The sequence below is a fragment of the Hemitrygon akajei genome, chromosome 2 (assembly GCF_048418815.1).
Source record: "Hemitrygon akajei chromosome 2, sHemAka1.3, whole genome shotgun sequence".
NCBI classification, from domain to species: domain Eukaryota; kingdom Metazoa; phylum Chordata; class Chondrichthyes; order Myliobatiformes; family Dasyatidae; genus Hemitrygon; species Hemitrygon akajei.
In genome coordinates this window covers 64,629,504-64,653,061 of record NC_133125.1, presented here as the reverse complement: position 1 = coordinate 64,653,061, position 23,558 = coordinate 64,629,504, and the positions used below count along the sequence as shown (strand labels likewise).

The window sequence follows — 23,558 nt, the reverse complement described above, 5'->3', positions numbered from 1 at the left end:
CTCACTCGGTGACGAACCGGCTCCGTGACGGTGTGTGGCCACAGTCACCGACACTCACTCGGTGACGAACCGGCTCCGTGACAGTCACCGACACTCACTCGGTGACGAACCGGCTCCGTGACACAGTCACCGACACTCACTCGGTGACGAACCGGCTCCGTGACGGTGTGTGGCCACAGTCACCGACACTCACTCGGTGACGAACCGGCTCCGTGACGGTGTGTGGCCACAGTCACCGACACTCACTCGGTGACGAACCGGCTCCGTGACGGCGTGTGGCCACAGTCACCGACACTCACCCGGTGACGAACCGGCTCCGTGACGGCGTGTGGCCACAGTCACCGACACTCACCCGGTGACGAACCGGCTCCGTGACGGCGTGTGGCCACAGTCACCGACACTCACCCGGTGACGAACCGGCTCCGTGACGGCGTGTGGCCACAGTCACCGACACTCACCCGGTGACGAACCGGCTCCGTGACGGCGTGTGGCCACAGTCACCGACACTCACCCGGTGACGAACCGGCTCCGTGACGGTGTGTGGCCACAGTCACCGACACTCACTCGGTGACGAACCGGCTCCGTGACGGTGTGTGGCCACAGTCACCGACACTCACTCGGTGACGAACCGGCTCCGTGACAGTGTGTGCTCACAGTCACCGACACTCACTCGGTGACGAACCGGCTCCGTGACAGTGTGTGGCCACAGTCACCGACACTCACTCGGTGACGAACCGGCTCCGTGACGGTGTGTGGCCACAGTCACCGACACTCACTCGGTGACGAACCGGCTCCGTGACAGTCACCGACACTCACTCGGTGACGAACCGGCTCCGTGACAGTGTGTGCTCACAGTCACCGACACTCACTTGGTGACGAACCGGCTCCGTGACAGTGTGTGGCCACAGTCACCGACACTCACTCGGTGACGAACCGGCTCCGTGACGGTGTGTGGCCACAGTCACCGACACTCACTCGGTGATGAACCGGCTCCGTGACCGTGTGTGCTCACAGTCACCGACACTCACTCGGTGACGAACCGGCTCCGTGACGGTGTGTGGCCACAGTCACCGACACTCACTCGGTGACGAACCGGCTCCGTGACGGTGTGTGGCCACAGTCACCGACACTCACTCGGTGACGAACCGGCTCCGTGACGGTGTGTGGCCACAGTCACCGACACTCACTCGGTGACGAACCGGCTCCGTGACAGTCACCGACACTCACTCGGTGACGAACCGGCTCCGTGACACAGTCACCGACACTCACTCGGTGACGAACCGGCTCCGTGACGGTGTGTGGCCACAGTCACCGACACTCACTCGGTGACGAACCGGCTCCGTGACGGTGTGTGGCCACAGTCACCGACACTCACTCGGTGACGAACCGGCTCCGTGACGGTGTGTGGCCACAGTCACCGACACTCACTCGGTGACGAACCGGCTCCGTGACGGCGTGTGGCCACAGTCACCGACACTCACCCGGTGACGAACCGGCTCCGTGACGGCGTGTGGCCACAGTCACCGACACTCACCCGGTGACGAACCGGCTCCGTGACGGCGTGTGGCCACAGTCACCGACACTCACCCGGTGACGAACCGGCTCCGTGACGGCGTGTGGCCACAGTCACCGACACTCACCCGGTGACGAACCGGCTCCGTGACGGCGTGTGGCCACAGTCACCGACACTCACCCGGTGACGAACCGGCTCCGTGACGGCGTGTGGCCACAGTCACCGACACTCACCCGGTGACGAACCGGCTCCGTGACGGCGTGTGGCCACAGTCACCGACACTCACCCGGTGACGAACCGGCTCCGTGACGGCGTGTGGCCACAGTCACCGACACTCACCCGGTGACGAACCGGCTCCGTGACGGCGTGTGGCCACAGTCACCGACACTCACCCGGTGACGAACCGGCTCCGTGACGGCGTGTGGCCACAGTCACCGACACTCACCCGGTGACGAACCGGCTCCGTGACGGCGTGTGGCCACAGTCACCGACACTCACCCGGTGACGAACCGGCTCCGTGACGGCGTGTGGCCACAGTCACCGACACTCACTCGGTGACGAACCGGCTCCGTGACGGCGTGTGGCCACAGTCACCGACACTCACCCGGTGACGAACCGGCTCCGTGACGGCGTGTGGCCACAGTCACCGACACTCACTCGGTGACGAACCGGCTCCGTGACGGCGTGTGGCCACAGTCACCGACACTCACTCGGTGACGAACCGGCTCCGTGACGGCGTGTGGCCACAGTCACCGACACTCACTCGGTGACGAACCGGCTCCGTGACGGTGTGTGGCCACAGTCACCGACACTCACTCGGTGACGAACCGGCTCCGTGACAGTGTGTGCTCACAGTCACCGACACTCACTCGGTGACGAATCGGCTCCGTGAAAGTGTGTGGCCACAGTCACCGACACTCACTCGGTGACGAACCGGCTCCGTGACAGTGTGTGGCCACAGTCACCGACACTCACTCGCTGACGAACCGGCTCCGTGACACAGTCACCGACACTCACTCGGTGACGAACCGGCTCCGTGACAGTGTGTGGCCACAGTCACCGACACTCACTCGGTGACGAACCGGCTCCGTGACAGTGTGTGGCCACAGTCACCGACACTCACTCGGTGACGAACCGGCTCCGTGACACAGTCACCGACACTCACTCGGTGACGAACCGGCTCCGTGACGGTGTGTGCTCACAGTCACCGACACTCACTCGGTGACGAACCGGCTCCGTGACGGTGTGTGGTCACAGTCACCGACACTCACATCGGTGACGAACCGGCTCCGTGACGGTGTGTGGCCACAGTCACCGACACTCACTCGGTGACGAACCGGCTCCGTGACGGTGTGTGGCCACAGTCACCGACACTCACTCGGTGACGAACCGGCTCCGTGACGGTGTGTGGCCACAGTCACCGACACTCACTCGGTGACGAACCGGCTCCGTGACGGTGTGTGGCCACAGTCACCGACACTCACTCGGTGACGAACCGGCTCCGTGACGGTGTGTGGCCACAGTCACCGACACTCACTCGGTGACGAACCGGCTCCGTGACGGTGTGTGCTCACAGTCACCGACACTCACTCGGTGACGAACCGGCTCCGTGACGGTGTGTGGCCACAGTCACCGACACTCACTCGGTGACGAACCGGCTCCGTGACGGTGTGTGGCCACAGTCACCGACACTCACTCGGTGACGAACCGGCTCCGTGACGGTGTGTGGCCACAGTCACCGACACTCACTCGGTGACGAACCGGCTCCGTGACGGTGTGTGGCCACAGTCACCGACACTCACTCGGTGACGAACCGGCTCCGTGACGGTGTGTGGCCACAGTCACCGACACTCACTCGGTGACGAACCGGCTCCGTGACGGTGTGTGGCCACAGTCACCGACACTCACTCGGTGACGAACCGGCTCCGTGACAGTCACCGACACTCACTCGGTGACGAACCGGCTCCGTGACAGTGTGTGGCCACAGTCACCGACACTCACTCGGTGACGAACCGGCTCTGTGACAGTGTGTGGCCACAGTCACCGACACTCACTCGGTGACGAACCGGCTCCGTGACGGTGTGTGGCCACAGTCACCGACACTCACTCGGTGACGAACCGGCTCCGTGACAGTCACCGACACTCACTCGGTGACGAACCGGCTCCGTGACAGTGTGTGCTCACAGTCACCGACACTCACTTGGTGACGAACCGGCTCCGTGACAGTGTGTGGCCACAGTCACCGACACTCACTCGGTGACGAACCGGCTCCGTGACGGTGTGTGGCCACAGTCACCGACACTCACTCGGTGATGAACCGGCTCCGTGACCGTGTGTGCTCACAGTCACCGACACTCACTCGGTGACGAACCGGCTCCGTGACGGTGTGTGGCCACAGTCACCGACACTCACTCGGTGACGAACCGGCTCCGTGACGGTGTGTGGCCACAGTCACCGACACTCACCTCGGTGACGAACCGGCTCCGTGACGGTGTGTGGCCACAGTCACCGACACTCACTCGGTGACGAACCGGCTCCGTGACAGTCACCGACACTCACTCGGTGACGAACCGGCTCCGTGACACAGTCACCGACACTCACTCGGTGACGAACCGGCTCCGTGACGGTGTGTGGCCACAGTCACCGACACTCACTCGGTGACGAACCGGCTCCGTGACGGTGTGTGGCCACAGTCACCGACACTCACTCGGTGACGAACCGGCTCCGTGACGGTGTGTGGCCACAGTCACCGACACTCACTCGGTGACGAACCGGCTCCGTGACGGTGTGTGGCCACAGTCACCGACACTCACTCGGTGACGAACCGGCTCCGTGACGGTGTGTGGCCACAGTCACCGACACTCACTCGGTGACGAACCGGCTCCGTGACGGTGTGTGGCCACATTCACCGACACTCACTCGGTGACGAACCGGCTCCGTGACGGTGTGTGGCCACAGTCACCGACACTCACTGGGTGACGAACCGGCTCCGTGACACAGTCACCGACACTCACTCGGTGACGAACCGGCTCCGTGACGGCGTGTGGCCACAGTCACCGACACTCACTCGGTGACGAACCGGCTCCGTGACGGCGTGTGGCCACAGTCACCGACACTCACTCGGTGACGAACCGGCTCCGTGACGGCGTGTGGCCACAGTCACCGACACTCACTCGGTGACGAACCGGCTCCGTGACGGCGTGTGGCCACAGTCACCGACACTCACTCGGTGACGAACCGGCTCCGTGACGGCGTGTGGCCACAGTCACCGACACTCACCCGGTGACGAACCGGCTCCGTGACGGCGTGTGGCCACAGTCACCGACACTCACCCGGTGACGAACCGGCTCCGTGACGGCGTGTGGCCACAGTCACCGACACTCACCCGGTGACGAACCGGCTCCGTGACGGCGTGTGGCCACAGTCACCGACACTCACCCGGTGACGAACCGGCTCCGTGACGGCGTGTGGCCACAGTCACCGACACTCACCCGGTGACGAACCGGCTCCGTGACGGCGTGTGGCCACAGTCACCGACACTCACCCGGTGACGAACCGGCTCCGTGACGGCGTGTGGCCACAGTCACCGACACTCACCCGGTGACGAACCGGCTCCGTGACGGCGTGTGGCCACAGTCACCGACACTCACCCGGTGACGAACCGGCTCCGTGACGGCGTGTGGCCACAGTCACCGACACTCACCCGGTGACGAACCGGCTCCGTGACGGCGTGTGGCCACAGTCACCGACACTCACCCGGTGACGAACCGGCTCCGTGACGGCGTGTGGCCACAGTCACCGACACTCACCCGGTGACGAACCGGCTCCGTGACGGCGTGTGGCCACAGTCACCGACACTCACCCGGTGACGAACCGGCTCCGTGACGGCGTGTGGCCACAGTCACCGACACTCACCCGGTGACGAACCGGCTCCGTGACGGCGTGTGGCCACAGTCACCGACACTCACCCGGTGACGAACCGGCTCCGTGACGGCGTGTGGCCACAGTCACCGACACTCACCCGGTGACGAACCGGCTCCGTGACGGCGTGTGGCCACAGTCACCGACACTCACCCGGTGACGAACCGGCTCCGTGACGGCGTGTGGCCACAGTCACCGACACTCACCCGGTGACGAACCGGCTCCGTGACGGCGTGTGGCCACAGTCACCGACACTCACCCGGTGACGAACCGGCTCCGTGACGGCGTGTGGCCACAGTCACCGACACTCACCCGGTGACGAACCGGCTCCGTGACGGCGTGTGGCCACAGTCACCGACACTCACTCGGTGACGAACCGGCTCCGTGACGGTGTGTGGCCACAGTCACCGACACTCACTCGGTGACGAACCGGCTCCGTGACAGTCACCGACACTCACTCGGTGACGAACCGGCTCCGTGACAGTGTGTGGCCACAGTCACCGACACTCACTCGGTGACGAACCGGCTCCGTGACAGTGTGTGGCCACAGTCACCGACACTCACTCGGTGACGAACCGGCTCCGTGACGGTGTGTGGCCACAGTCACCGACACTCACTCGGTGACGAACCGGCTCCGTGACAGTCACCGACACTCACTCGGTGACGAACCGGCTCCGTGACAGTGTGTGCTCACAGTCACCGACACTCACTTGGTGACGAACCGGCTCCGTGACAGTGTGTGGCCACAGTCACCGACACTCACTCGGTGACGAACCGGCTCCGTGACGGTGTGTGGCCACAGTCACCGACACTCACTCGGTGATGAACCGGCTCCGTGACGGTGTGTGGCCACAGTCACCGACACTCACTCGGTGATGAACCGGCTCCGTGACCGTGTGTGGCCACAGTCACCGACACTCACTCGGTGACGAACCGGCTCCGTGACGGTTGTGTGGCCACAGTCACCGACACTCACTCGGTGATGAACCGGCTCCGTGACGGTGTGTGGCCACAGTCACCGACACTCACTCGGTGACGAACCGGCTCCGTGACGGTGTGTGGCCACAGTCACCGACACTCACTCGGTGACGAACCGGCTCCGTGACGGTGTGTGGCCACAGTCACCGACACTCACTCGGTGACGAACCGGCTCCGTGACGGTGTGTGGCCACAGTCACCGACACTCACTCGGTGACGAACCGGCTCCGTGACAGTGTGTGCCACAGTCACCGACACTCACTCGGTGGACGAACCGGCTCCCGTGACAGTGTGTGGCCACAGTCACCGACACTCACTCGGTGACGAACCGCTCCGTGACAGTGTGTGGCCACAGTCACCGACACTCACTCGCTGACGAACCGGCTCCGTGACACAGTCACCGACACTCACTCGGTGACGAACCGGCTCCGTGACAGTGTGTGGCCACAGTCACCGACACTCACTCGGTGACGAACCGGCTCCGTGACAGTGTGTGGCCACAGTCACCGACACTCACTCGGTGACGAACCGGCTCCGTGACACAGTCACCGACACTCACTCGGTGACGAACCGGCTCCGTGACGGTGTGTGGTCACAGTCACCGACACTCACTCGGTGACGAACCGGCTCCGTGACGGTGTGTGGCCCACAGTCACCGACACTCACTCGGTGACGAACCGGCTCCGTGACGGTGTGTGGCCACAGTCACCGACACTCACTCGGTGACGAACCGGCTCCGTGACGGTGTGTGGCCACAGTCACCGACACTCACTCGGTGACGAACCGGCTCCGTGACGGTGTGTGGCCACAGTCACCGACACTCACTCGGTGACGAACCGGCTCCGTGACGGTGTGTGGCCACAGTCACCGACACTCACTCGGTGACGAACCGGCTCCGTGACGGTGTGTGGGGCCACAGTCACCGACACTCACTCGGTGACGAACCGGCTCCGTGACGGTGTGTGGCCACAGTCACCGACACTCACTCGGTGACGAACCGGCAACGTGACGGTGTGTGGCCACAGTCACCGACACTCACTCGGTGACGAACCGGCTCCGTGACGGTGTGTTGCCACAGTCACCGACACTCACTCGGTGACGAACCGGCTCCGTGACGGTGTGTGGCCACAGTCACCGACACTCACTCGGTGACGAACCGGCTCCGTGACGGGGTGTGGCCACAGTCACCGACACTCACTCGGTGACGAACCGGCTCCGTGACGGGTGTGTGGCCACAGTCACCGACACTCACTCGGTGACGAACCGGCTCCGTGACGGTGTGTGGGCCACAGTCACCGACACTCACTCGGTGACGAACCGGCTCCGTGACGGTGTGTGGCCACAGTCACCGACACTCACTCGGTGACGAACCGGCTCCGTGACGGTGTGTGGGCCACAGTCACCGACACTCACTCGGTGACGAACCGGCTCCGTGACGGTGTGTGGCCACAGTCACCGACACTCACTCGGTGACGAACCGGCTCCGTGACGGTGTGTGGCCACAGTCACCGACACTCACTCGGTGACGAACCGGCTCCGTGACGGTGTGTGGCCACAGTCACCGACACTCACTCGGTGACGAACCGGCTCCGTGACGGTGTGTGGCCACAGTCACCGACACTCACTCGGTGACGAACCGGCTCCGTGACGGTGTGTGTGGGCCACAGTCACCGACACTCACTCGGTGACGAACCGGCTCCGTGACGGTGTGTGGCCACAGTCACCGACACTCACTCGGTGACGAACCGGCTCCGTGACGGTGTGTGGCCACAGTCACCGACACTCACTCGGTGACGAACCGGCTCCGTGACAGTCACCGACACTCACTCGGTGACGAACCGGCTCCGTGACAGTGTGTGGCCACAGTCACCGACACTCACTCGGTGACGAACCGGCTCCGTGACAGTGTGTGGCCACAGTCACCGACACTCACTCGGTGACGAACCGGCTCCGTGACGGTGTGTGGCCACAGTCACCGACACTCACTCGGTGACGAACCGGCTCCGTGACGGTGTGTGGCCACAGTCACCGACACTCACTCGGTGACGAACCGGCTCCGTGACGGTGTGTGGCCACAGTCACCGACACTCACTCGGTGACGAACCGGCTCCGTGACGGTGTGTGGCCACAGTCACCGACACTCACTCGGTGACGAACCGGCTCCGTGACGGTGTGTGGCCACAGTCACCGACACTCACTCGGTGACGAACCGGCTCCGTGACGGTGTGTGGCCACAGTCACCGACACTCACTCGGTGACGAACCGGCTCCGTGACAGTGTGTGGCCACAGTCACCGACACTCACTCGGTGACGAACCGGCTCCGTGACGGTGTGTGGCCACAGTCACCGACACTCACTCGGTGACGAACCGGCTCCGTGACGGTGTGTGGCCACAGTCACCGACACTCACTCGGTGACGAACCGGCTCCGTGACGGTGTGTGGCCACAGTCACCGACACTCACTCGGTGACGAACCGGCTCCGTGACGGTGTGTGGCCACGTCACCGACACTCACTCGGTGACGAACCGGCTCCGTGACAGTGTGTGCTCACAGTCACCGACACTCACTCGGTGACGAATCGGCTCCGTGACAGTGTGTGGCCACAGTCATCGACACTCACTCGGTGACGAACCGGCTCCGTGACAGTGTGTGGCCACAGTCACCGACACTCACTCGGTGACGAACCGGCTCCGTGACAGTGTGTGGCCACAGTCACCGACACTCACTCGCTGACGAACCGGCTCCGTGACACAGTCACCGACACTCACTCGGTGACGAACCGGCTCCGTGACAGTGTGTGGCCACAGTCACCGACACTCACTCGGTGACGAACCGGCTCCGTGACAGTGTGTGGCCACAGTCACCGACACTCACTCGGTGACGAACCGGCTCCGTGACGGTGTGTGCTCACAGTCACCGACACTCACTCGGTGACGAACCGGCTCCGTGACGGTGTGTGGTCACAGTCACCGACACTCACTCGGTGACGAACCGGCTCCGTGACGGTGTGTGGCCACAGTCACCGACACTCACTCGGTGACGAACCGGCTCCGTGACGGTGTGTGGCCACAGTCACCGACACTCACTCGGTGACGAACCGGCTCCGTGACGGTGTGTGGCCACAGTCACCGACACTCACTCGGTGACGAACCGGCTCCGTGACAGTGTGTGGCCACAGTCACCGACACTCACTCGGTGACGAACCGGCTCCGTGACGGTGTGTGGCCACAGTCACCGACACTCACTCGGTGACGAACCGGCTCCGTGACGGTGTGTGGCCACAGTCACCGACACTCACTCGGTGACGAACCGGCTCCGTGACGGTGTGTGGCCACAGTCACCGACACTCACTCGGTGACGAACCGGCTCCGTGACAGTGTGTGCTCACAGTCACCGACACTCACTCGGTGACGAATCGGCTCCGTGACGGTGTGTGGCCACAGTCACCGACACTCACTCGGTGACGAACCGGCTCCGTGACAGTGTGTGGCCACAGTCACCGACACTCACTCGCTGACGAACCGGCTCCGTGACACAGTCACCGACACTCACTCGGTGACGAACCGGCTCCGTGACAGTGTGTGGCCACAGTCACCGACACTCACTCGGTGACGAACCGGCTCCGTGACAGTGTGTGGCCACAGTCACCGACACTCACTCGGTGACGAACCGGCTCCGTGACACAGTCACCGACACTCACTCGGTGATGAACCGGCTCCGTGACGGTGTGTGCTCACAGTCACCGACACTCACTCGGTGACGAACCGGCTCCGTGACGGTGTGTGCTCACAGTCACCGACACTCACTCGGTGACGAACCGGCTCCGTGACGGTGTGTGGCCACAGTCACCGACACTCACTCGGTGACGAACCGGCTCCGTGACGGTGTGTGGCCACAGTCACCGACACTCACTCGGTGACGAACCGGCTCCGTGACGGTGTGTGGCCACAGTCACCGACACTCACTCGGTGACGAACCGGCTCCGTGACGGTGTGTGGCCACAGTCACCGACACTCACTCGGTGACGAACCGGCTCCGTGACGGTGTGTGGCCACAGTCACCGACACTCACTCGGTGACGAACCGGCTCCGTGACGGTGTGTGCTCACAGTCACCGACACTCACTCGGTGACGAACCGGCTCCGTGACGGTGTGTGGCCACAGTCACCGACACTCACTCGGTGACGAACCGGCTCCGTGACGGTGTGTGGCCACAGTCACCGACACTCACTCGGTGACGAACCGGCTCCGTGACGGTGTGTGGCCACAGTCACCGACACTCACTCGGTGACGAACCGGCTCCGTGACGGTGTGTGGCCACAGTCACCGACACTCACTCGGTGACGAACCGGCTCCGTGACGGTGTGTGGCCACAGTCACCGACACTCACTCGGTGACGAACCGGCTCCGTGACAGTCACCGACACTCACTCGGTGACGAACCGGCTCCGTGACAGTGTGTGGCCACAGTCACCGACACTCACTCGGTGACGAACCGGCTCCGTGACAGTGTGTGGCCACAGTCACCGACACTCACTCGGTGACGAACCGGCTCCGTGACGGTGTGTGGCCACAGTCACCGACACTCACTCGGTGACGAACCGGCTCCGTGACAGTCACCGACACTCACTCGGTGACGAACCGGCTCCGTGACAGTGTGTGGTCACAGTCACCGACACTCACTCGGTGACGAACCGGCTCCGTGACGGTGTGTGGCCACAGTCACCGACACTCACTCGGTGATGAACCGGCTCCGTGACCGTGTGTGCTCACAGTCACCGACACTCACTCGGTGACGAACCGGCTCCGTGACGGTGTGTGGCCACAGTCACCGACACTCACTCGGTGACGAACCGGCTCCGTGACGGTGTGTGGCCACAGTCACCGACACTCACTCGGTGACGAACCGGCTCCGTGACGGTGTGTGGCCACAGTCACCGACACTCACTCGGTGACGAACCGGCTCCGTGACAGTCACCGACACTCACTCGGTGACGAACCGGCTCCGTGACACAGTCACCGACACTCACTCGGTGACGAACCGGCTCCGTGACGGTGTGTGGCCACAGTCACCGACACTCACTCGGTGACGAACCGGCTCCGTGACGGTGTGTGGCCACAGTCACCGACACTCACTCGGTGACGAACCGGCTCCGTGACGGTGTGTGGCCACAGTCACCGACACTCACTCGGTGACGAACCGGCTCCGTGACGGTGTGTGGCCACAGTCACCGACACTCACTCGGTGACGAACCGGCTCCGTGACGGTGTGTGGCCACAGTCACCGACACTCACTCGGTGACGAACCGGCTCCGTGACGGTGTGTGGCCACATTCACCGACACTCACTCGGTGACGAACCGGCTCCGTGACGGTGTGTGGCCACAGTCACCGACACTCACTGGGTGACGAACCGGCTCCGTGACACAGTCACCGACACTCACTCGGTGACGAACCGGCTCCGTGACGGCGTGTGGCCACAGTCACCGACACTCACTCGGTGACGAACCGGCTCCGTGACGGCGTGTGGCCACAGTCACCGACACTCACCCGGTGACGAACCGGCTCCGTGACGGCGTGTGGCCACAGTCACCGACACTCACCCGGTGACGAACCGGCTCCGTGACGGCGTGTGGCCACAGTCACCGACACTCACCCGGTGACGAACCGGCTCCGTGACGGCGTGTGGCCACAGTCACCGACACTCACCCGGTGACGAACCGGCTCCGTGACGGCGTGTGGCCACAGTCACCGACACTCACCCGGTGACGAACCGGCTCCGTGACGGCGTGTGGCCACAGTCACCGACACTCACCCGGTGACGAACCGGCTCCGTGACGGCGTGTGGCCACAGTCACCGACACTCACCCGGTGACGAACCGGCTCCGTGACGGCGTGTGGCCACAGTCACCGACACTCACCCGGTGACGAACCGGCTCCGTGACGGCGTGTGGCCACAGTCACCGACACTCACCCGGTGACGAACCGGCTCCGTGACGGCGTGTGGCCACAGTCACCGACACTCACCCGGTGACGAACCGGCTCCGTGACGGCGTGTGGCCACAGTCACCGACACTCACCCGGTGACGAACCGGCTCCGTGACGGCGTGTGGCCACAGTCACCGACACTCACCCGGTGACGAACCGGCTCCGTGACGGCGTGTGGCCACAGTCACCGACACTCACCCGGTGACGAACCGGCTCCGTGACGGCGTGTGGCCACAGTCACCGACACTCACCCGGTGACGAACCGGCTCCGTGACGGCGTGTGGCCACAGTCACCGACACTCACCCGGTGACGAACCGGCTCCGTGACGGCGTGTGGCCACAGTCACCGACACTCACCCGGTGACGAACCGGCTCCGTGACGGCGTGTGGCCACAGTCACCGACACTCACCCGGTGACGAACCGGCTCCGTGACGGCGTGTGGCCACAGTCACCGACACTCACCCGGTGACGAACCGGCTCCGTGACGGCGTGTGGCCACAGTCACCGACACTCACCCGGTGACGAACCGGCTCCGTGACGGCGTGTGGCCACAGTCACCGACACTCACCCGGTGACGAACCGGCTCCGTGACGGCGTGTGGCCACAGTCACCGACACTCACCCGGTGACGAACCGGCTCCGTGACGGCGTGTGGCCACAGTCACCGACACTCACCCGGTGACGAACCGGCTCCGTGACGGCGTGTGGCCACAGTCACCGACACTCACCCGGTGACGAACCGGCTCCGTGACGGCGTGTGGCCACAGTCACCGACACTCACCCGGTGACGAACCGGCTCCGTGACGGCGTGTGGCCACAGTCACCGACACTCACCCGGTGACGAACCGGCTCCGTGACGGCGTGTGGCCACAGTCACCGACACTCACCCGGTGACGAACCGGCTCCGTGACGGCGTGTGGCCACAGTCACCGACACTCACCCGGTGACGAACCGGCTCCGTGACGGCGTGTGGCCACAGTCACCGACACTCACCCGGTGACGAACCGGCTCCGTGACGGCGTGTGGCCACAGTCACCGACACTCACCCGGTGACGAACCGGCTCCGTGACGGCGTGTGGCCACAGTCACCGACACTCACCCGGTGACGAACCGGCTCCGTGACGGCGTGTGGCCACAGTCACCGACACTCACCCGGTGACGAACCGGCTCCGTGACGGCGTGTGGCCACAGTCACCGACACTCACCCGGTGACGAACCGGCTCCGTGACGGCGTGTGGCCACAGTCACCGACACTCACCCGGTGACGAACCGGCTCCGTGACGGCGTGTGGCCACAGTCACCGACACTCACCCGGTGACGAACCGGCTCCGTGACGGCGTGTGGCCACAGTCACCGACACTCACCCGGTGACGAACCGGCTCCGTGACGGCGTGTGGCCACAGTCACCGACACTCACCCGGTGACGAACCGGCTCCGTGACGGCGTGTGGCCACAGTCACCGACACTCACCCGGTGACGAACCGGCTCCGTGACGGCGTGTGGCCACAGTCACCGACACTCACCCGGTGACGAACCGGCTCCGTGACGGCGTGTGGCCACAGTCACCGACACTCACCCGGTGACGAACCGGCTCCGTGACGGCGTGTGGCCACAGTCACCGACACTCACCCGGTGACGAACCGGCTCCGTGACGGCGTGTGGCCACAGTCACCGACACTCACCCGGTGACGAACCGGCTCCGTGACGGCGTGTGGCCACAGTCACCGACACTCACCCGGTGACGAACCGGCTCCGTGACGGCGTGTGGCCACAGTCACCGACACTCACCCGGTGACGAACCGGCTCCGTGACGGCGTGTGGCCACAGTCACCGACACTCACCCGGTGACGAACCGGCTCCGTGACGGCGTGTGGCCACAGTCACCGACACTCACCCGGTGACGAACCGGCTCCGTGACGGCGTGTGGCCACAGTCACCGACACTCACCCGGTGACGAACCGGCTCCGTGACGGCGTGTGGCCACAGTCACCGACACTCACCCGGTGACGAACCGGCTCCGTGACGGCGTGTGGCCACAGTCACCGACACTCACCCGGTGACGAACCGGCTCCGTGACGGCGTGTGGCCACAGTCACCGACACTCACCCGGTGACGAACCGGCTCCGTGACGGCGTGTGGCCACAGTCACCGACACTCACCCGGTGACGAACCGGCTCCGTGACGGCGTGTGGCCACAGTCACCGACACTCACCCGGTGACGAACCGGCTCCGTGACGGCGTGTGGCCACAGTCACCGACACTCACCCGGTGACGAACCGGCTCCGTGACGGCGTGTGGCCACAGTCACCGACACTCACCCGGTGACGAACCGGCTCCGTGACGGCGTGTGGCCACAGTCACCGACACTCACCCGGTGACGAACCGGCTCCGTGACGGCGTGTGGCCACAGTCACCGACACTCACCCGGTGACGAACCGGCTCCGTGACGGCGTGTGGCCACAGTCACCGACACTCACCCGGTGACGAACCGGCTCCGTGACGGCGTGTGGCCACAGTCACCGACACTCACCCGGTGACGAACCGGCTCCGTGACGGCGTGTGGCCACAGTCACCGACACTCACCCGGTGACGAACCGGCTCCGTGACGGCGTGTGGCCACAGTCACCGACACTCACCCGGTGACGAACCGGCTCCGTGACGGCGTGTGGCCACAGTCACCGACACTCACCCGGTGACGAACCGGCTCCGTGACGGCGTGTGGCCACAGTCACCGACACTCACCCGGTGACGAACCGGCTCCGTGACGGCGTGTGGCCACAGTCACCGACACTCACCCGGTGACGAACCGGCTCCGTGACGGCGTGTGGCCACAGTCACCGACACTCACCCGGTGACGAACCGGCTCCGTGACGGCGTGTGGCCACAGTCACCGACACTCACCCGGTGACGAACCGGCTCCGTGACGGCGTGTGGCCACAGTCACCGACACTCACCCGGTGACGAACCGGCTCCGTGACGGCGTGTGGCCACAGTCACCGACACTCACCCGGTGACGAACCGGCTCCGTGACGGCGTGTGGCCACAGTCACCGACACTCACCCGGTGACGAACCGGCTCCGTGACGGCGTGTGGCCACAGTCACCGACACTCACCCGGTGACGAACCGGCTCCGTGACGGCGTGTGGCCACAGTCACCGACACTCACCCGGTGACGAACCGGCTCCGTGACGGCGTGTGGCCACAGTCACCGACACTCACCCGGTGACGAACCGGCTCCGTGACGGCGTGTGGCCACAGTCACCGACACTCACCCGGTGACGAACCGGCTCCGTGACGGCGTGTGGCCACAGTCACCGACACTCACCCGGTGACGAACCGGCTCCGTGACGGCGTGTGGCCACAGTCACCGACACTCACCCGGTGACGAACCGGCTCCGTGACGGCGTGTGGCCACAGTCACCGACACTCACCCGGTGACGAACCGGCTCCGTGACGGCGTGTGGCCACAGTCACCGACACTCACCCGGTGACGAACCGGCTCCGTGACGGCGTGTGGCCACAGTCACCGACACTCACCCGGTGACGAACCGGCTCCGTGACGGCGTGTGGCCACAGTCACCGACACTCACCCGGTGACGAACCGGCTCCGTGACGGCGTGTGGCCACAGTCACCGACACTCACCCGGTGACGAACCGGCTCCGTGACGGCGTGTGGCCACAGTCACCGACACTCACCCGGTGACGAACCGGCTCCGTGACGGCGTGTGGCCACAGTCACCGACACTCACCCGGTGACGAACCGGCTCCGTGACGGCGTGTGGCCACAGTCACCGACACTCACCCCGGTGACGAACCGGCTCCGTGACGGCGTGTGGCCACAGTCACCGACACTCACCCGGTGACGAACCGGCTCCGTGACGGCGTGTGGCCACAGTCACCGACACTCACCCCGGTGACGAACCGGCTCCGTGACGGCGTGTGGCCACAGTCACCGACACTCACCCGGTGACGAACCGGCTCCGTGACGGCGTGTGGCCACAGTCACCGACACTCACTCGGTGACGAACCGGCTCCGTGACGGCGTGTGGCCACAGTCACCGACACTCACTCGGTGACGAACCGGCTCCGTGACGGCGTGTGGCCACAGTCACCGACACTCACTCGGTGACGAACCGGCTCCGTGACAGTGTGTGGCCACAGTCACCGACACTCACTCGGTGACGAACCGGCTCCGTGACAGTGTGTGGTCACAGTCACCGACACTCACTCGGTGATGAACCGGCTCCGTGACACAGTCACCGACACTCACTCGGTGACGAACCGGCTCCGTGACGGTGTGTGGTCACAGTCACCGACACTCACTCGGTGAGGAACCGGCTCAGTGACAGTGTGTGGCCACAGTCACCGACACTCACTCGGTGACGAACCGGCTCCGTGACGGTGTGTGGTCACAGTCACCGACACTCACTCGGTGACGAACCGGCTCCGTGACGGTGTGTGGCCACAGTCACCGACACTCACTCGGTGACGAACCGGCTCCGTGACACAGTCACCGACACTCACTCGGTGACGAACCGGCTCCGTGACGGTGTGTGGCCACAGTCACCGACACTCACTCGGTGACGAACCGGCTCCGTGACGGCGTGTGGCCACAGTCACCGACACTCACTCGGTGACGAACCGGCTCCGTGACGGTGTGTGGCCACAGTCACCGACACTCACTCGGTGACGAACCGGCTCCGTGACACAGTCACCGACACTCACTCGGTGACGAACCGGCTCCGTGACAGTGTGTGGTCACAGTCACCGACACTCACTCGGTGACGAACCGGCTCCGTGACGGCGTGTGGCCACAGTCACCGACACTCACTCGGTGACGAACCGGCTCCGTGACGGTGTGTGGCCACAGTCACCGACACTCACTCGGTGACGAACCGGCTCCGTGACGGTGTGTGGCCACAGTCACCGACACTCACTCGGTGACGAACCGGCTCCGTGACGGTGTGTGGCCACAGTCACCGACACTCACTCGGTGACGAACCGGCTCCGTGACGGTGTGTGGCCACAGTCACCGACACTCACTCGGTGACGAACCGGCTCCGTGACGGTGTGTGGCCACAGTCACCGACACTCACTCGGTGACGAACCGGCTCCGTGACGGTGTGTGGCCACAGTCACCGACACTCACTCGGTGACGAACCGGCTCCGTGACGGTGTGTGGCCACAGTCACCGACACTCACTCGGTGACGAACCGGCTCCGTGACAGTGTGTGGCCACAGTCACCGACACTCACTCAGTGATGAACCGGCTCCGTGACAGTGTGTGGCCACAGTCACCGACACTCACTCGGTGACGAACCGGCTCCGTGACACAGTCACCGACACTCACTCGGTGACGAACCGGCTCCGTGACAGTGTGTGGCCACAGTCACTGGACTCTTGGACCGTCTGCAACACTGAACTGGACACACGGCTGTAGGCTTACTTCCCGGGACTCCGCGCTTCACGTTCTGTGTAAAGTTTGTTTGTACAATTTGTTCTTTCCTCTTCAAACATTGGATGTTTGACTGTCTTCGTGGTGTGGGGTTTTTCACAAATTCTGTTTTGTGGGTGGCTGTAGGAAGTTGAATCTCGAGGTTGTATATGGTGTAGGTACTTCGATAATAAATTTACTTTGAACTTTGACAATGGATGTCTATCATCCCACGTCCACGTCGCTGACTTCAACATGGAGCAGAGGTCAAGACGGCTATCTCCCCCACATCCTTGTCCCTAAACCCTACCCTGACCCCTAGCTCCCCTCTCTGTCCCAAAACCATCCCTAACGAACCTAAAAATCAACTACGTCTGAGCCATGACATTGACAGAGACTGCAGTTTGGTGCCGTGTGTGTGGAACGGGGTTTGTTTTGCTGTTGTTGTTTTGTTGCTGTTCAGTCGTTGTTTTTGTTGTTGGTGTTGTTCTGCAAACGAGCTGGGGATGTTATGTTGGTGCCAGAACATGTGGTGACATTTGCAGGCTGTCTACACACCCCACCCCAGCACATCCTTTGGCTATATTGGTTGCTGAACGCAAGTAATGCAGCTCACTGCATGTTCCAACGTACTTGTGATAAATATCTGAATCTGAACGGTGGGCTAAGCAGGTTGCAAGGACTTAATCCAAGATTGGAGTCACAGGGGCCAGGTCAAGGTCACTTTCTTCTGCAAAGTACGTTAGGAAATTTTACTACAAGGCAAATTCATCACTGTAGCCTGATTCACCCGCTCCACCAATATTCTCTCACTGTTATTACTATTATAATTACTGTTTTCTCACCATATTCGGCCTGTATCTCGGCTGCAACCACTGGCTTTGGCTCAAAATCCGTGTACAGAAACTTCTTCACACCAAATGGCTTCAGTCGCTGTGCCACAGCCAAACCTTTGGGTCAGACAAAACAAGCACAAATATTCACTCTTCTTTCCATTAAAACCCTTTCAAACATGAACGGATATTTTATACAAGAGATTCCACAGAGGCTGGAGATCCAGAGAATCAAACGCAGAATGCTGGACAAACTCAGCGGGTGAGGCAGCATCTACGGAGAGGAATAAACAGTCAAAGGGCCTTCATCAGGACTGGAGAGGAAGGGGGAGGAAGACAGAAGGGGTAAGAGTACAAGCTGGCAAGGGATAAGAGAGGTCAGGTGGAGGCCTTGGGCATACACATTGGAATGGAAATGGGACGTACAACTGATGAAGCCCATGTTTTGTGGTGGATGGAGTGAAGCTGCTCGATGAAGCAGACCCCAATCTACACTGTGTCTCATGGCTGCAGAGGCGGTCACAGTGGGAACACTGGATACAGCGGATGACTTTGACTGACTTGCCGGTGAAGTGTCACTTCTTCTAGAAGGACCATTTGGGGCAGTGAATGGTGGTGAGGAAGGAGGTGCAAGGGCTGGGGTAGCTCTAGTCCCAGTTGTACAAGTATATGCCAGTGGGGAGGGACAAATGGGCAATGGAGTCTCAAAGAGAGTGATACCTACGGAGATTGGAAAGTGGGGGTGGGGGAAGAGGAGGGGAAGTGGTAGGATCCCATGGAAAATGGTGGAAGTTATGAAGAATGACGTGCTGGATGTGAAGGCTCATGGAGAGGTAGGTAAGGACGAGGGGAACTAAAGATGACACCACAGTGTGATTTCTTTCTGTTCACCTGTGAAACAGTTTAAATACTTCACTTTCCTTTTCAAAGCGGCTGGGGTCCTGTCAGAGTCTGGGATCTACAGCTACACTCAGACTGTACTTCCTCACATGGTGGGTTCCCACACTCACAGCTCGCCAAGCGACCTAGCATTTTCAATACCTCCAGGAGTGGCCCGGGACTCATGCACCTTTGGGTGCAGCCCTGTGGACGACCCGATTCCTCGCTGGTATCGCTGACTGAAGGTTCGTGGGGGATAGGAACATCAAGACAGCAGTGTACACTGCTGCAGACTGTAATACCGAACCAGCGAGCTGTTGTCTCCCCTCTCGCTGTGGCTGGAGTGATCATTCTCTCTCCCTCATTAGTGAGAGGGAGAGCCTCCGGCACGTCGAAGTTTTGGGTGAACAGTGGTTTTTTGTTGGACTCTAGTTCAACGTCTCTTTGGGGCTCTGCTATTGCTTGCATGGTGGGTGGGGGGGTCGATGCTTTGCTGCTGCTTGTGTGTGGGAGGGGGAGGGGGCTTTGGGGTCTAACATTTTTCCGTAATTCATTCTTTGGGCGTTTGCTTCTGTTTCGATGAGAAGAGTAAGAATTTCAGGTTGTACACTGTACATACATCCTCTGATATTAAATGGAAATATTGAATTCTGTTCCTGTTAAAGCAGTAGGGTGATGGGGTAAGGGCAAAAGTCTGGGAAATGGAGGAGATGCAGGATCGATGGTAGAGGAGGGGAAACACCGTTCTTTAAAGAAGGAGAACACCTCAGATGTTCTGGAATGGAAAGCTTCATCCTGGGAACAGATATGGCACAGATGGAGGAACTGAGAGAAGAGAATAAGCTTTTTACTAGTGACAGGATGGGGAGAGATATAGTCAAGAGAGCTGTGAGGGTCAGTAGGTTTACAAAAGATACCAGTAGACACTCTGTCTTCAGAGAAGGAAACAGAGATTGAGAAAGGGCAGAGAGGTGTCTGAGATGGACCATGTAAATTCGAGGGCAGGATGGAAGTTGAAGGCAAAGTTAATGAAATTGACGAGTGCTGCATGGGTGCAGGAAGCAGCACCAATGCAGTCATCGATGCAGTGCAGAAAGAATCAGGGAGTGTTTCTAGTCTAGGTTTGGAGCATGGGCTGTTTCATGTAGCTGGCAAAAAGGCAGACATAACTGGGGCCCATCTGAGTGCCCTTAGGTTTGGAGAAAGTGAGAGGAACTGAAAGAAAAATTGTTGAGTGTGAGGATCAGTTCTGCCAGACAGGATGGTGGTGTGGAGAGGAACTGGTTAGGTCTGGTGTCTAGAAAAAAGTGTCGAGCTTTATGGCCCTCCTGCTGGGGGATAGAAGTGTATCGAGTCTGGACATCCACAGTGAAAATGAAGCAAACAGGGCTATGGAAACTCCTTTCTGATCTTTTATGCTTCCAGGACCAGTTAAGATGATGTGGTATTACAGAGCTGTAAAACTTTTCCACCTGTGTGTAAAAGGATAATTTTGTCCCCATTTTAAAGTTTATCATTTATTTCAGAGCTTCAAGATTGTAATTATATGTCTGTTTTTTTCTCCTATCCTTATGCAGGTCTTTAATGATCCTAACTGCTTCAGTTCAATCAAAAACTCAAGGTGACCCACCTTTCTTTAAGATGATCTCTGGGAGAACAGATTAAAGTTGGTTCCAATGCTCTTTCAGTTCACAATTACTTTAAGACCTTAACTAATGACTCACCTATTCTTCCCAGGCCCACAATCCCCACGGTGCTGTCAGACAGTCCATAGCCACAAAGCCACAGGGGTTTCCATGTGCCCCAGCCGCCACTGGAAGCAGAAAGGTTTCAGGTTGCAGCATCACCACAGCTTTAACTAAAACAACTTAAATCCACTGTTAAAACTGGCTATTTAAAAACAAAGATAAAAGACCAGTTCTATGTACAGTATAAACCTGCTGATTCTTAAAAAGTACTTGCAGAAGTTAATTCCAGGCATTGACTCAGCCAGGTGCCTTGTGGGCAGTTCACACTCACAACTTAGACCTCACTTGCACCATTTGATCAACATGTCAAAGAATCAGGCACCCAGGGCAGCGCAGTAGTGAGTTCTGCCGATTCATATTTCCGAGGCCCGTGTTTGTTCCTGACTTTGAATGCTGTCCCTGTGGAGTTTGCATGTTCTCCCTGTAATCCCCAGAGGAAACCCACACCCCAAAAACATTCTGAGAGGCTAATTGTCAATGGGAACTTTTAGCACTTTGAGAAGATAAATGACAAATGGATCAAAGATAAGTTTGTGAGAGAGAATAATTTGCTGGGCTACAGGAATATAAAGAGAGGAGGAATGGGAGTGGGTGGGCCAAATGGCCTCATTCAGTGTCACGATAATTAAGCAAAGACCTAGCTCATTTATAGGAGCTTCAAAGTCAGCTTCACAACTCGAGGGACGGACAGGCAGATGATAGAGCAGTGGGGTGCATTGAAGTGTAACACGAAGGCTAAATCCAAAAGGGTGATCAATACAGGGCTGAAGGTATTATATGTGAATGCGCACAGTATATAGAGTAAGGTAGGTGGTCCTGAGGCACAGTTAAGAGATTGGCAGGTATGATGATAGATAGATAGATACTTTATTCATCCCCATGGGGAAATTCAACTTTTTTCCAATGTCCCATACACTTGTTGTAGCAAAACTAATTACATACAATACTTAACTCAGTAAAAAATAATGTGATATGCATCTAAATCACCATCTCAAAAAGCATTAATAATAGCTTTAAAAAGTTCTTAAGTCCTGGCGGTAGAATTGTAAAGCCTAATGGCATTGGGGAGTATTGACCTCTTCATCCTGTCTGAGGAGCATTGCATCGATAGTAACCTGTCGCTGAAACTGCTTCTCTGTCTCTGGATGGTGCTATGTAGAGGATGTTCAGAGTTATCCATAATTGACCGTATCACTGAGTCATGGCTGAAAAAGGTCATAGTTTGGAGCTTAACATCCAAGGATACACTTGGTATCAAAAGGACAGGTAGGTAGGCAGAGGGGGTGGGGTGGCTCTCTTGGTAAAATTGAAATCAACCCCTTAGAAGGTGGTGACATTGGATCAGAAGATGTAAAATTCTCGTAGGTAGAGTTAAAAAACTACAAAAGTAAAATGACCCTGATGGGAGTTATATACATGACTGCATATGGTAGCCAAGATGCAGGATAAATATTACAATGAGAAAAGGCATGTAAAAAGGGCAAAGTTACGATAGCAGGTAGGTTGGGAAAATCAAGTTGGTGCTGGATCCCAAGAGAGGGAATTTGCAGAACACCTACAAGGTTTTTAGAGCAGGTTGTAGTTGATTCCACTTAGGGAAAAAGCTGTTCTGGATTGGGAATTGTGTAATGAATTGGATTTGATTGCTGAGCTTGAGGTAAAGGAACCTTTAGGAGACAGTGATCATAATATGATAGAATTCACATTGCAATTTTAAAGGGAGAAATTAACATCAGATGTATTAGTATTATAGAGGCATGAAAGAGGAGCTGGCCAAAGTTGATTGAAGGGGACACTATCAGGGATGACAGCAAGAGAGCAATGGCTGGAATTTCTGGGAACATTTCGGGATAGATACATACCAAAGATGAAGAGGTATTCTAAAGGGAGCATGATGCAACTGTGGCTGATAAGGGAATTCAAAAACAGCATAAAAGCAAAAGAGAGGGCATGTAATATAGCAAAGATTAGTGGAAAGTTAGCAGATTGGGAAGCTATTAAAACCTAACCGAAGGCAATTAAAAATCCATAAGGAGAGAAAAGATGAAAGCTAGCTGATAATATCAAAGAGGAGACTGAAAGTTTTTCAGATGTATAAAGAGTAGAAGAAAGTTGATATTGGACCTCTGGAAAATTATGCTGGAGAGGTAGTAATGGGGGACAAGAAAATAGCAGGCAAACTTAATAAGCATTTTGTGTCAGTCTTCACTGTGGAAGACACCAGCAGTATGTCAGAAATTTGAGAGTGTCAGGGGGCAGAAGTGAG

At 59.9% G+C, this 23,558-nt stretch overlaps 1 protein-coding gene across 1 annotated transcript in view; it reads right to left on the bottom strand.

Annotated features, from left to right (window-relative positions):
- LOC140713667 (glyoxylate reductase/hydroxypyruvate reductase-like) overlaps positions 1-23,558 on the bottom strand; it is a 65,827-nt gene that overhangs the window by 13,068 nt on the left and 29,201 nt on the right. Inside the window, exons 5-6 of the mRNA XM_073024044.1 lie at positions 21,269-21,357; positions 18,678-18,782 (exon numbers count right to left, since the gene is read on the bottom strand). Coding sequence (XP_072880145.1) covers positions 18,678-18,782; positions 21,269-21,357 — 194 coding nt within the window. The remainder of the gene's footprint in view (positions 1-18,677; positions 18,783-21,268; positions 21,358-23,558) is intronic.